The sequence below is a fragment of the Fomitopsis serialis genome (genome assembly GCF_022376445.1).
Source record: "Fomitopsis serialis strain Sig1Antser10 chromosome Unknown B0H18scaffold_2, whole genome shotgun sequence".
In the NCBI taxonomy this organism is placed as follows: Eukaryota; Fungi; Basidiomycota; class Agaricomycetes; order Polyporales; family Fomitopsidaceae; genus Fomitopsis; species Fomitopsis serialis.
Window position 1 is genome coordinate 869,959 of NW_025954962.1, and position 11,392 is coordinate 881,350.

Sequence of the window (11,392 nt, forward strand, 5' to 3'; positions counted from 1 at the left end):
GAGAGCAGCCCGCAGCACCGGCAACGTTCGCCCTGCTGCTCCCAGGCCGTCTTGCGCTCAATAGCCGCCCACGTGCCCCGCCAGCGATCGCCCAAGATCCATCGGGCAGCGTGCCAGTGCCACACGCCAGCCACTCTGTGCTGCCCGCAAGCGGCTTCACGTCCGTCGTGCTCCTCCTGGCTGCCTCTCCCCTCCTCTGCGCCCTCCATGGCAGAGACACCAGAGAATCCGCTCAAAACATATGGCCTCCGCTTTCTCGACAAGGCGAGCACACGCTCCACGCTTCTCAGCTGTCAAGGACCATGCTCACCAAATCATCCGACAGACCCATACGGTCGTCACGGGCATCACTGCATGCTTCGTCCTCTACACCCGCTCAGCTGGCGTCGCCTACTTCGCCGCCGGCGCAGTCCTCTGCTCAATGTCCGTCAAGGTCATCAAGCGCTGTGTGCGCCAGCCCCGCCCCGTCCAGGTCATACGTGGCAAGCGGAAGAAGTCATACGGGTGCGTTCGTTCCTCGACATAACCTGTGCCTCTGTCAACCTCCTCCCATCAAGAATGCCCAGCACGCACTCTGCCACCATCACGTTCTTCGCCGCCTATATCGCGCTTGCCTGCTTATACCTGCCTATACATCCCACACTGCCGTCAAGTCCATTCACCCGGGTCCTCCCAATCATCATCTCGATACCCTGGGCTGTGACCATCGTGGTCTCCCGGATATGGCTCGGACATCATAACGTACCCCAAGTCATAGCAGGCTGCGCGTGCGGCCTCGTTCTAGCGCCACTCTGGTTCAACCTATGGACACACGGAGCCAATGACTACAGTCGGGCATTGGAGCACGCCCTGTTCGGCCAACGTTGATTGCATCTGCTGTAACTGTTATACTATCTTCTCGATGGAACTTATCTACTGATGGTCCTCTTGACTGACGTATATGTGAACGCAGGCAGACGCTACTGGGCTGGCTACTTCAGTAAGTCTCTGCTCGTTCACATGAGAAGCGGCCCAACTACAGAGTCCCTTATATAACTCTCTGCCCCCTCGTGCCCACGCACAAGTAAGTCCACGCCCTTCCTTACCACCTCTCTCATCTTCTCCTTCCCTTCCCAACTGGTCCTCACCGTCCACGCCACGAGGTGCGCACCAATGTGTGTCAGCGCTCTCCTCGCCACGCCCAAACCCGTCCCCGCACTCTTCCCATACGCGCGCAGAAACGCGTCCCTCACGTTCGACGCAGCCTCCCTCCCCTCCGGCTTGAAGTCGCAAATGAGCTGCAGCTCCGCGACGAACTGCCCAATGTCCAGCCCTGCCAGCCCCGTCTTCGCCATCTCCCAATCAATCACGTATACTCCATCGACGCCCACTCCCACCGGCCTCCCATCTCCGTCCAGCTTCTCCCCATCTGTGAGCGAGACGAGCACGTTCCCCGGCCAAAAGTCGCCCATGACGACCGTCTCCCGCGTCTCCAGCATCTCGCGCTCCATTTCCGCCGCCACAGCCGCCACCCTCTCGAGCTCCGCATCGTTCGTCTCAAACGGTGGGTCCATCAGCGCGGGCAGGGTATTCCCAGTGAGCGTGGACACGAGCCTGCCGTACGTGACAAGCGCGGACAGCTTCTTCCCTTCCTCGTTCTTCGCGAAGAATTCCGCGAACGCACGATCGTCCCTGCCGTGCGCGTGCAGGCGCGCGAGGAATTCGCCGAGGGCGTGGCCGACCTGGATGGTGGCCGCCAGCGGGAGTGCGTTCGATATGAGGGCCTGCTTGAGAGGGAGGCTGACGCTTCCAGCGCGGCGCTGGCAGTCGCTCATGATGATGACACTCGCGGATTCGTCGAAGCGCAGAACTTCGGGCACGGTGACGAGCGAGTCCGCCGGGAGCATGTCGCGGACCTGCCGCAGAGCGGTGACCTCGTAGACCTATCGACTACCGTCAGTAAACCTGAAAAACGGGTCAGGGAGGAAGTGCCGCGTACCTGCCGTTGCAGCGAGAATGCTATGCTCTGCATGGCTGCGACGTATGGCTTTGCATGCTTCAGGATCACAGTTTCTTGTCCGTGGAACGGTGCGCGCAGGCTCAGCCTGTAAGTGTAGTTCCCGTAACCTCCGCTCAAACGCAAGACGTCAACGCTGTCGAAAAGTGTTCCGGAGATGTACGCCTGTATGCCTTCGACAGTAGCCAAGTCGTTTGCGCCCGTCATTCTGCACGGTGTACTGGTGAGTGGGCAACGAACGTCTATCCGTTTTTTGATTCAGACGCATCGCAGTCATGTCCACTCATCGCCGGTACCGAAACGAGCTACACTGTAGATCGGGATCGGGGGCGAATCTATGTACGTTTCGGAACTGTCGTGTCATTAACTTGGAAACCTCAATTGTATGTGCCTGAACATCCATCGATGTTGTAAAGAGTAAAAGTATATTCGTGATCATCAAGTGTACAACATCATGGGAGCTAGTGGGAGACAATTGACACACGTAGGAAGGCGTATTGAGACATTCGATTGCATCTGCGCACTGTGACCATCCCCTCCTTACAACTTGTCGTAATACGTGTCCAACGCCGGAATGTCGGGCTTGAGACCCTTCCGCACACGCAGATTCCTGACGAGCTCCTCGAGCTTGCTGCCCTTGTCGAGGGGCGCTATAGATGGACAGCATCAGCATGAGAGTCACAGCTAACCTGGGGCACCGATACTCACTGCCGTTCATTAGCTCCCAGTGGTCGAACACGGACTGCGGGAACGCCTGGCCAGCGGTCTGCGCGCGGAGCTCGCCGTTGAAGCCGAACGACTCCATGACAGGCAGGTACGCCTTAACCGTGAACATTGGCGTGCCAACACGTTGCTCCTCGCTGAAGACCTGTCCACGACGCTTGTTGAGCACGGAGTAGATACCGCCAATCGCGTTTTCGGGGCACTGGATCTCGACTGAGGGGCAAGTCAGACAAGTCGATAAACTACATCATTCTTAGACTCACCAAGGTAGACGGGCTCCTGGAGACCCGGTGTCGCAAGCAAGCACGCAGCGTAGCAGACACGACGACATGTCGGGATAATCTGTCCACCACCGCGGTGGATGGCATCGGTGTGGAGCTACAAGCAAATCACGTCAATACATCAGCCATAATTCGCTTCTCTTGAGTAGCTCACCGTCACATCGAGGATGTTGAAACGGACTCCGCGCATGTTCTCCTCCGCGCAGACACCCTCCTTCGTCGCCCACTGGAACGCAGCAACGCACGAATCCTTGATTTCGTTGAGGTACTGCACACCCTTCGTGACGTCAACAAGCATGTTCGGGCCAGTCGTCTCGGGACCGAAACACCAGATTTTCCGCGCGTCCGTGACGTCCCAGCCGTACTCGTCCGCGAGAATACGCGCACGGGCCTTGTAATCGTCACGGGAGCTGATCTTGCCGCTCTCGATGGCGAGCGAGAGCTCCTCATCGACTGGCAACGCCTTTGCGTATAGACGATTGTGCTTGTTCTGCGACTTCGAAAGGGCGACGATCGAAGACTCAGCCTTGACAGTCTCACGGTAAGGGACGACGGGGTCGGAGATCTTGAGGGGTACACCAGCATGATCCTCTTGGAGATCCTGAGATAGTTACACAGTCAGACAGGTGTTCGTGAGGCCAGACAAACTTTACATACCTTCAAGCAAATCTCCAAGTGAAGCTCACCAGCCCCAGCGACGATGTGTTCACCGCTCTCGGAGATCCAAGCCTGGACACACGGGTCGGACTTCGAGAGACGCTTGAGACCTTCGACGAGCTTGGGCAGGTCGGCCGCGTTCTTAACCTCGACGGCGACCTGGACGACAGGCGACACGGAGAATTTCATGACCTTCATGTTATGCGCGGTCTCCGACGATGTGAGGGTTCCGTTCTTCAGCAGGAACTGGTCGATACCGACGAGACCAACGATGTTACCAGACGGGCAGTCCTCAATGGGCTCGATGTAACGACCCATCATCAGAACCGTGCGCTGCACAGACTTGATGAAGAGGTCGTCCTTCTTACCAGGGATGTAGTTGGGGCCCTGGATACGGATCTTCGGGCCAGCGCGGACGGTACCGGAGAAGACACGACCGAAGGCGTAGAAACGACCCTTGTCGGAGGTCGGCACCATCTTCGAGATGTAAAGAACGAGAGGGCCGTTGGGGTCGCAGTCACGGATACCGATGGCGGACTCGTCGTCCATGGGACCTTCGTAGAGGGTCTCCACGCGGTAGCGCTGAGCGGTTTTCGGCGAAGGGAGGTTGATGACAATCATCTCCAGGAGGGAGTCACCAGCGGGCAGGAACTTCCGCATGACGACCTTGAGGAGGGCCTTGCCCTCGAGATCACGCTCATCCTGAGCGAGCTTGACGTCGAGCTTCTCGAGCATCGGACCGATGGCGTCCTTCTTGAAGTTCATCACGGCATCAAAGATTTTGAAGATGGGGTCGAGGACGAACATGTTGAACGCGCGCTCGAGGGGCTTGCCATCATTGTCAACGCCTTTGTTGGTCCACTTGCGGGTGGCAGGGTTGAAGTAGTTGTCACCCCAGAGCTTGGCCATCATCTTCTCCTTGTCAACACCGAATTTCTTCGAGTAACGGTGGGCGAACTGGCGGAGGGTGAAGGCCCAGCCGTGAAGACCGGAACCGAAGGCGATGGTACCCTTCTCGGGGTAGACCTGGACATCGCCGAGGGCAGCGTCGTGGTACGTCGAAATGATGACGTTGACGCTCTCAATGGTGCGGCAGAAGGACTGGAAGAGCCCCTCCTTGTCGACCTGCAGCTCAAGGAGGGCACGGTCGACCTTGTTGATAATGACGACAGGTTTGATACGCTCGGTGAGCGCTTGACGGAGCACGGTCTCGGTCTGCACGCAAACACCCTCCACACAGTCAACGACGACGAGAGCGCCATCCGTGACGCGAAGCGCAGCTGTAACCTCGGAAGAAAAGTCGACGTGCCCCGGGGAATCGATCAAGTTGATCAGGAACTCATTGCCTGAGTACGATTGGTCAGATATATGACACGAGGCGGGTTTAGCGGAATCCACACGCACCGTCAGTCTGCTGCTTGATGTCGGAAACATCCTCCTTGTCGACCTCGAAGTACATAGAGATGGCCGTGGACTTGATCGTGATACCACGCTCCTTTTCGTCTTCTCTTGTATCCGTAAACCGCATGTCACCCGCTTTTGCGCTAGCGATGATACCGGCCTTGGAGACCAGGGAATCCGTGAGGGTGGACTTTCCGTGGTCGACTACAAGCAGCGGAGTTGAGGATATGCACGAATTAGACAAATCGAAGACTCACCATGAGCGATGACACTCATGTTACGGATGTTGGTGGGCTTGTCCATAAGGCCCCGAATCTGGTCTGTACGACATAATCAGTCTTGAACGACCGGAACAAGTTCTCGAAGCTCTACTTGCCTACGGTGAAGTTACTGGCATCACAGGGAGTGAAGATTAGTCTCACAACGCAGAAGCGAGAAGACGATCTACGCACACCATGGTGACTAGATTTTACAGGTAAAAACACAGGAAAAGTAGGGATTGATACAAGCGACGTCCGCGAGGAAGCCGCAGCGAGAGGGGTCAGGAGAGTATGGCCGTAACCTGGTCTGCACACTGAGGAAAGTGCAAAGTTTTGTAAGCCCGTGCAGCTTATCGATCACTTCAGGGCAGGCTCATACCTCGAGCACGTGCACCGCGACCGAGGCACAGCCGCGTCCTCGAGTCCTCGGACCTCGACGCTCCCGCCGGCGGCCCCGCACGTCGTGTAACGACTTCAGGAGGACTGAGCGAACACTCGACCTGGCAGTCAGCACAAATGCGCATATGTCGAGTCACCGCGACATCTCGAGTCACTCACTATGTCTGGCTGTCTGTCCGATTGACTCCAACTGAAGGCCTGACGTTGACTGAGAATGAATGCTCCCTCTTGTCATAGCACCTTGGCTCGGTGAGCAACACGCCGGTGCGCTTCTCGCACCAGAGTCAGTGGTTTGGGTGCGAACAAGAGTAGTGAGATGCGCCGGAATGATCGACTCATGAGCAGCGTGGATGAGCACTGCCCGGAATTACACAGACTGACGGTGATTGATATTGCAGACTGACTCGGGCTGACCTTATCGAGCGTAGTACAGTACAGGCGTTCGAGACGGCCGTTGTTGCATTCTCATCCGCTAGGCTCACTAGCATCATGCATCCTCTACAGGTCAACCCCACCACAGGTGAGCCGTACCTACGGCTGCCGAGTCCTCATAGCAACATTATCGTTACCCCTCCGCGAATGAGCGATGTGGATGCGAGCGTTCGCGAGCTAAACGATCGCAAAGTCGTGGACTGGCTCATAGGACCGCCCTACCCATACCTTCCGTCCCACGCAGAGGAGTGGGTAGCAACTGCTAAGCAGGCGTCCGACGCGATTCTGGCAGACCTGCAGCGAGACGAACCGAACAAGGCAAGGAGCCCGTTAAAATTTGTGGGGGGATGTCCAGTACACCGCTTGCGAGAAGTGGGCGAGGACGGAACCGATACGTTCGTCGGTGACATCAGTTTTCGTCGCTGCGCATTTCCACACGAAGGCGAGGAACAAAGTGTACGCTGCGAGGAGAACGCAGCACGCGCAGTCGGTGACCCGTCCATCGTCTGGTGTGTCGGCTGTGCGTTATTACCTATATTCTCTGAGGGTGTATTGAAGGAGCTAATGGAGTACGGTGGGCGATAGACTATACGGCCAGCTCTCACCACGGGCGAGGCATCATGAGCGCTGCATTCCGCACACTCATGACGGAATGGGCGATCCCCCGGATGAACGTACGAATCATGCGGGTCGAAACATATAGAGAGAACGTTGCGAGTGCGCGTGTCTTTGAGAAGTTTGGTTTTGTGCAGGAGCGGGTTGCGGACGATGTGGTGACGACGAACACGGGGGCGGTATGGCATGGCGTTCGCCTGCTGTGGTGGAGACATCCGTGAATGAAAGTGTACTGCGTCTGGCTTTCACGGATATGTAGCAAGCTGTGCACGGAGAGCTTACATAGAGCGGACTGTTCGGTGTTCCTGAACTGTTACTGTGCGGTCGCATCTGTCGGGAGAGGCACTGTTGGTGGACGGCCAGTGTGACGGCCTGCGGGCGCTTGCGTGGGAGATCTTGTGGCAGCACTGGCGGTGGCAGGGATCTCCAGCCGCACACTGCCTTGCATTCCTCGGGCGATTCACCCGTGTCGAGGACAACCCCTCGCGCGGCTCAGCTCTTTCACATAAACCACCACATTCCTCCTTCAGCGGATTGTATACTTGTTCAATTCTGCCATGGGCATCATACGGCCTGCAACACCGGGGTTCCTGGTGACCCTCGTCGCAACTGGCCTGCTCGCTGCCGTTACCTTCTCCGTTCCCTACATAAAATCCATCTACTTCCTCAAAGCGACAATCAACGTCGGCAACACGAACGGCACGTTCACATTTGGGACGCTGGGTTACTGCGTACAGTTGTCCAATGGGACAACATGTTCGAAGCCATCGGTGGGCTATGAGCTCGGTGTGTGTCTCATTCCAGTCCACTCCTCGGAGCCTCCTAATCAGCGCGACAGACGTGAACACGTTACTCGGAGACAACACTTTTATCAAGATTCCGAACGTGCTCGTAAAGTGGATCACCTACGCACTCGTCCTGCACCTCGTTGCGCTCATCCTCTCCGCGATTTCTGCCGTTTTTGGTCTCCTCGCGCATGTCCGCGAGATGTCCATGGCATACTGCAGTTCCTTCATCTCTGGCTTTGCAGCCGCCGTCACGCTAGTTGCCTTCATCTTCGACATCGTCCTCTTCTACGTCACCAAGTCCCGCGTGAACAGCGAGGCCGGTGGTTCGTCTTCGCTCGGCCTTGGTGTATGGCTCACGCTCGCAGCGTGGTTGTTGCTCTTCTTTGCGGGCTGCTTCTACACTATCGGACGGTGCTGTATCAGTCGCCGTCCCGCGGGCTGGGCAAGGGGGCAGAATGCGCCTGAGAACACATTCGCAGAGCAGATGCGCCTCGACGCCGTCAAAGCTGAGGCCGACCGCAAAGCACGGCAGAAGCAGGGCGAGGTTGGTCTGCCTGCATTCCAAGATCTCGACCAACTTCAGCCTCTAGCGAGGCACACGGACGAGGATTATGTCGAGGATGGCGACAAGATTGTTCCTCTATCCGACGTACAGAACACCGGCGTCGGTGCTTACGGTCGGCAACCGAGCCAGACGAATCGTCAGTACCCTGGCGGGTACGTCCCTGCAGCACCGGGCACGCGTGCGGTAGATTACAGCAACGTATCTCCTGCAACAACCACTGTCTACCCTCCCCGGTCGCCAGCGCCGCAGGCAAGGAGACAAGGCAGCGGACATACGCAGGGCACCTCTGGATATGCGCCATCGACATACAGCAACTCGCCAGGAGTGGCAGGTGTGGGAGCTACTGCTGCAGGCGCCGGCGGTTACCTTGCCGCAGGTGGCTATGGCCACACGCAACAGACAAGTGATAACAACCAGAGTTACGGGCATGGACAAAGTGCTTCTTCCTGTAGGTGTCTTCGTGGCTTCTGTTTTGGGCACCCGGCTAATGCATTCTCCGTAGACTACCAAGCTTCACAGCAACCGTACTCGTCGAACTACGCCATCCCGCGCACGGGCACACCGTATGCTGCACCCCAGACTCAGACGTTCAGCCCTGACACGTACAATAGCACGGGCTACATGCACGGAGCCATGCCGTCGACATCGTCGCCCCCTCCAGCCGGGGCGGGTAACCCTTACTATGGCCGTTCACCGCCACCAGCCCAACAGGACCGCAGCTACACGCTTGGCGGTGACGGATACGGCGCCGCACAGGACACGGCGTACTACGACCCGTACGCAGTCAACGCAGCATCGCATTACACCACACCCTCCCCCGCGCCGCTGAACACAAACGCCCAGCATGGACACCCTGTACGTTCACCGACACAATTGTCACAGTCACCCGGTATGCCTGAGCCGCACGGGCACGAGCCCAGCTACTCAGATAGCCCACCGATGTACGACGCTGCTACTGCGCAGCCGGCGGGGATGTGGTCAACGAAGCCAGGTAGCCGGTAGTGTCTGCTGTGATGACCTTCTTTGCCTTGCATTCGAGTTACCCCCCATCTTTCTCACGGACCTGGACTATCTATTGCCGTGGTTGTTAATGAACGAGAATTTTGGGAAGCCATTGTCGCTCAAGCCCGCCAGGGGGTTTCGGTCACGACACGATGTACGACTAGAAACGTGGATATCATGATCTGGACATTCTGCCCACAAGAAAAGGGTACAAATTCACCCGACTCGAATTTTGCTTCCTGTACTCGCCATGGTGGGTCTACTAGAGCGGTGAGTGCCCTATTTATTTGTTTTGCCCTAGACCTCTGTAGACGTCATGAAGGTGTGCCGCAGCACCTTGCTGTCGCACGAGATTCCATCAGAGCTCATCCCGAGGACCCCAGGAGTGGGAGGTAGGTGCCTTCGGTGGTTCATGAGTGAGGAACATCGATAGGAAGTCGTGCACGATGTCGGCCGCAGCGATACCGGTAATCTCGGCTGGGGAACACCAACCGTCAGTCTGGAGTGACCAGGAAGCAGCAACACGTACCGTTGTCATATGCTGGTGCGACCTCGACGATGTCAGCACCGCTGTAGAAGAATACGCGTCAGGAGTTCGCTACAGGTGAGTGTTCAAACAAGGGCGCGTACACAAAGTTCAGACCCGCAAGGCCGCGGATGATGCGTTTGACCTCACGCGTCGTCCAGCCTCCTGCTTCGGGAGTACCAGCTAAGGATGACTGTTAATTTCGGGGATAAAGCTGTTAGGAGAAACACGCACTGGCTGGTGCTAACCCTGGGTCTACATGAGAGCAAGAATCAGGCCCACTGGTCTCGTATGACGTTGGCAAAGGTAAGCGGCGTACCGATTACATCAATATCGAAACTAAGTGTGTGTCAGTGACCTTGAGAGGAGGCATTTCGCCGCTGAGCTCACCTAAGATATACGGGAGAGTCGCCAATACGGTCACGAATGCGCTTGATGATTGCGTTCACGCCATGGTCATCGATGTCATCCGAAGATATGAGCTGGAAGCCGACCGTTTCGTCGTTCTCGATGTCACCATATCCCTGGAGCTTGCATCGAATGCCTGCGTGAATGCTGGTGTTGGTCATGAGGCCCTCCTCTTGGGCAAGGTAGAAGAAGGTGCCGTGTGTGACGCGCGATTGGTCCGTGGTCGTGCCCGGGTATGCAGGCCAGGTGTCCAGATGCGCATCGAAGTGGATGACGGATACAGGGCCGTATACCTTGTTGAGCGACCGGAGAATGGGGAGCACGATGGTGTGGTCACCACCAAGCCTGCATACGCTCTGGTGAGTGTCCAATCACTGTATTGAGGGGACCATACTGACGTGATGATACGAGGGTGCTCCTTGCCGTCCTTCGCAAAGGCACGTACGGCATCGGGATGCACTGCTGCGTCGTTGTTCGCAGCGCCCCTGGCCAGCAGGCTCGAATACGCTACTTCCATCTGATCGACCGCCAAAGCGTTGTCAAATGGGCTCACGGGTACCTACACTATTCAACAATCCTAGTTCTCACGAGAGGACATAAGCTCACATCACCGCAGTCGATGATCCTCGACCCTAGTTCGTAGGGGTTCACCTTCCATGCCAGTGTGTAACCGCGGGTCTCCCTCTGTCTCCTACTTCCGGAGCGAATAGCATACGGACCAAAGCGAGCCCCAGGCCGGTAGGTCACCGCCGTATCGAATGGCATCCCCAGTACGGCGATGTCAAATTCTGCAGATGGATCTTCAAGGCATCGACTGTACGGAAGATGGGAGAATGACAGGGGCCCAGAGAAGGCCTGGTCGATCTGCTTTCCGTACTTCTTCAGCCAGGCATTCGAGTCTGCAGAGTCATAACCCGTCGCTGAACTAGCAAATTCGTCAAGCGGAATCTGGTCGTGGTGTTCGTGCGCGAGTACCAGAGCCGCTGGGACCAGCAGAGCGAGACATGCAACTCTCGCAAGCATGGTGAGCAAGGCAGGGGACAGGCGCGAGACACAATCGCTGCTGAGTACTTGCTATATGGAAGACAGCTATCTCTGGCGCTTGATAGGGTCAACCTGTCCGAGAAGTAAATTACGAGCCTGTGAGATTCGCGAAGACGATCATGCATACTTTCCGGGCTGCTTGGGATCGAGCTGGTCTTCGTTCAGCCGCCCGCCTTCACTCGGTCTCCCGACGCGTCCACATGTGATCCTAATTACTCATGTGACCGCGACCATTCTCCCATTAAAAGGCTGGTAATAGGACGCGGAGACGGCGTAACACCCAGCAGTATGGTAC

The 11,392-nt window shown here is 57.0% G+C and overlaps 6 protein-coding genes across 6 annotated transcripts; 3 read left to right on the top strand and 3 right to left on the bottom strand.

Annotated features, from left to right (window-relative positions):
- Positions 1-207: 207 nt before the first annotated feature.
- B0H18DRAFT_1081552 (PAP2-domain-containing protein) lies at positions 208-867 on the top strand (the record flags this gene model as incomplete). Its single annotated transcript, XM_048031412.1, has 3 exons — positions 208-210; positions 326-504; positions 558-867. The coding sequence occupies 3 exons, from the start codon at positions 208-210 to the stop codon at positions 865-867; spliced, it is 492 nt and encodes a 163-aa protein (XP_047900424.1).
- Positions 551-2,429, bottom strand: B0H18DRAFT_194421 (kinase-like domain-containing protein). Its single transcript, XM_048037049.1, has 2 exons — positions 1,979-2,429; positions 551-1,922 (listed from the first exon to the last, which is right to left on the bottom strand). Exons 1-2 carry the CDS (start codon positions 2,201-2,203, stop codon positions 996-998), a joined length of 1,152 nt encoding a protein of 383 aa, XP_047900425.1. The 5' UTR covers positions 2,204-2,429; the 3' UTR covers positions 551-995.
- On the bottom strand, positions 2,209-5,623 carry B0H18DRAFT_970133 (eukaryotic translation elongation factor 2). Its single transcript, XM_048043676.1, has 11 exons — positions 5,511-5,623; positions 5,435-5,448; positions 5,316-5,378; positions 5,062-5,262; positions 3,658-5,003; positions 3,155-3,601; positions 2,983-3,097; positions 2,705-2,932; positions 2,410-2,646; positions 2,316-2,362; positions 2,209-2,243 (listed from the first exon to the last, which is right to left on the bottom strand). The coding sequence occupies exons 1-9, from the start codon at positions 5,513-5,515 to the stop codon at positions 2,537-2,539; spliced, it is 2,529 nt and encodes an 842-aa protein (XP_047900426.1). The 5' UTR covers positions 5,516-5,623; the 3' UTR covers positions 2,209-2,243; positions 2,316-2,362; positions 2,410-2,536.
- A 583-nt stretch (positions 5,624-6,206) lies between these two features.
- On the top strand, positions 6,207-6,985 carry B0H18DRAFT_1113190 (acyl-CoA N-acyltransferase; the record flags this gene model as incomplete). Its single annotated transcript, XM_048032912.1, has 2 exons — positions 6,207-6,669; positions 6,735-6,985. The coding sequence occupies 2 exons, from the start codon at positions 6,207-6,209 to the stop codon at positions 6,983-6,985; spliced, it is 714 nt and encodes a 237-aa protein (XP_047900427.1).
- Positions 6,986-7,199: 214 nt separating this feature from the next.
- Positions 7,200-9,338, top strand: B0H18DRAFT_970141 (SUR7/PalI family-domain-containing protein). Its single transcript, XM_048043677.1, has 3 exons — positions 7,200-7,550; positions 7,603-8,565; positions 8,620-9,338. Exons 1-3 carry the CDS (start codon positions 7,322-7,324, stop codon positions 9,117-9,119), a joined length of 1,692 nt encoding a protein of 563 aa, XP_047900428.1. The 5' UTR covers positions 7,200-7,321; the 3' UTR covers positions 9,120-9,338.
- A 139-nt stretch (positions 9,339-9,477) lies between these two features.
- On the bottom strand, positions 9,478-11,076 carry B0H18DRAFT_866999 (Arginase/deacetylase; the record flags this gene model as incomplete). The annotated part of the gene is made up of 8 exons (XM_048039826.1): positions 9,478-9,596; positions 9,649-9,689; positions 9,750-9,828; positions 9,880-9,900; positions 9,965-9,984; positions 10,036-10,398; positions 10,452-10,612; positions 10,660-11,076. The coding sequence occupies 8 exons, from the start codon at positions 11,074-11,076 to the stop codon at positions 9,478-9,480; spliced, it is 1,221 nt and encodes a 406-aa protein (XP_047900429.1).
- Positions 11,077-11,392: the final 316 nt, after the last annotated feature.

Excerpts from the sequence above, each read along its gene's own strand:
- B0H18DRAFT_194421 (XM_048037049.1), bottom strand. The coding sequence starts at position 2,203 with ATGACGGGCGCAAACGACTTGGCTACTGTCGAAGGCATACAGGCGTAC. Across the intron at positions 1,923-1,978 it reads CATTCTCGCTGCAACGGCAG|GTCTACGAGGTCACCGCTCT; the intron begins GTACGCGGCACT and ends GGTAGTCGATAG.
- B0H18DRAFT_970133 (XM_048043676.1), bottom strand. Across the intron at positions 5,004-5,061 it reads CATCAAGCAGCAGACTGACG|GCAATGAGTTCCTGATCAAC; the intron begins GTGCGTGTGGAT and ends AATCGTACTCAG. Across the intron at positions 2,933-2,982 it reads CCAGGAGCCCGTCTACCTTG|TCGAGATCCAGTGCCCCGAA; the intron begins GTGAGTCTAAGA and ends CTTGCCCCTCAG.
- B0H18DRAFT_970141 (XM_048043677.1), top strand. The coding sequence starts at position 7,322 with ATGGGCATCATACGGCCTGCAACACCGGGGTTCCTGGTGACCCTCGTC. Across the intron at positions 7,551-7,602 it reads ATCGGTGGGCTATGAGCTCG|ACGTGAACACGTTACTCGGA; the intron begins GTGTGTGTCTCA and ends TCAGCGCGACAG. Across the intron at positions 8,566-8,619 it reads TGGACAAAGTGCTTCTTCCT|ACTACCAAGCTTCACAGCAA; the intron begins GTAGGTGTCTTC and ends CATTCTCCGTAG.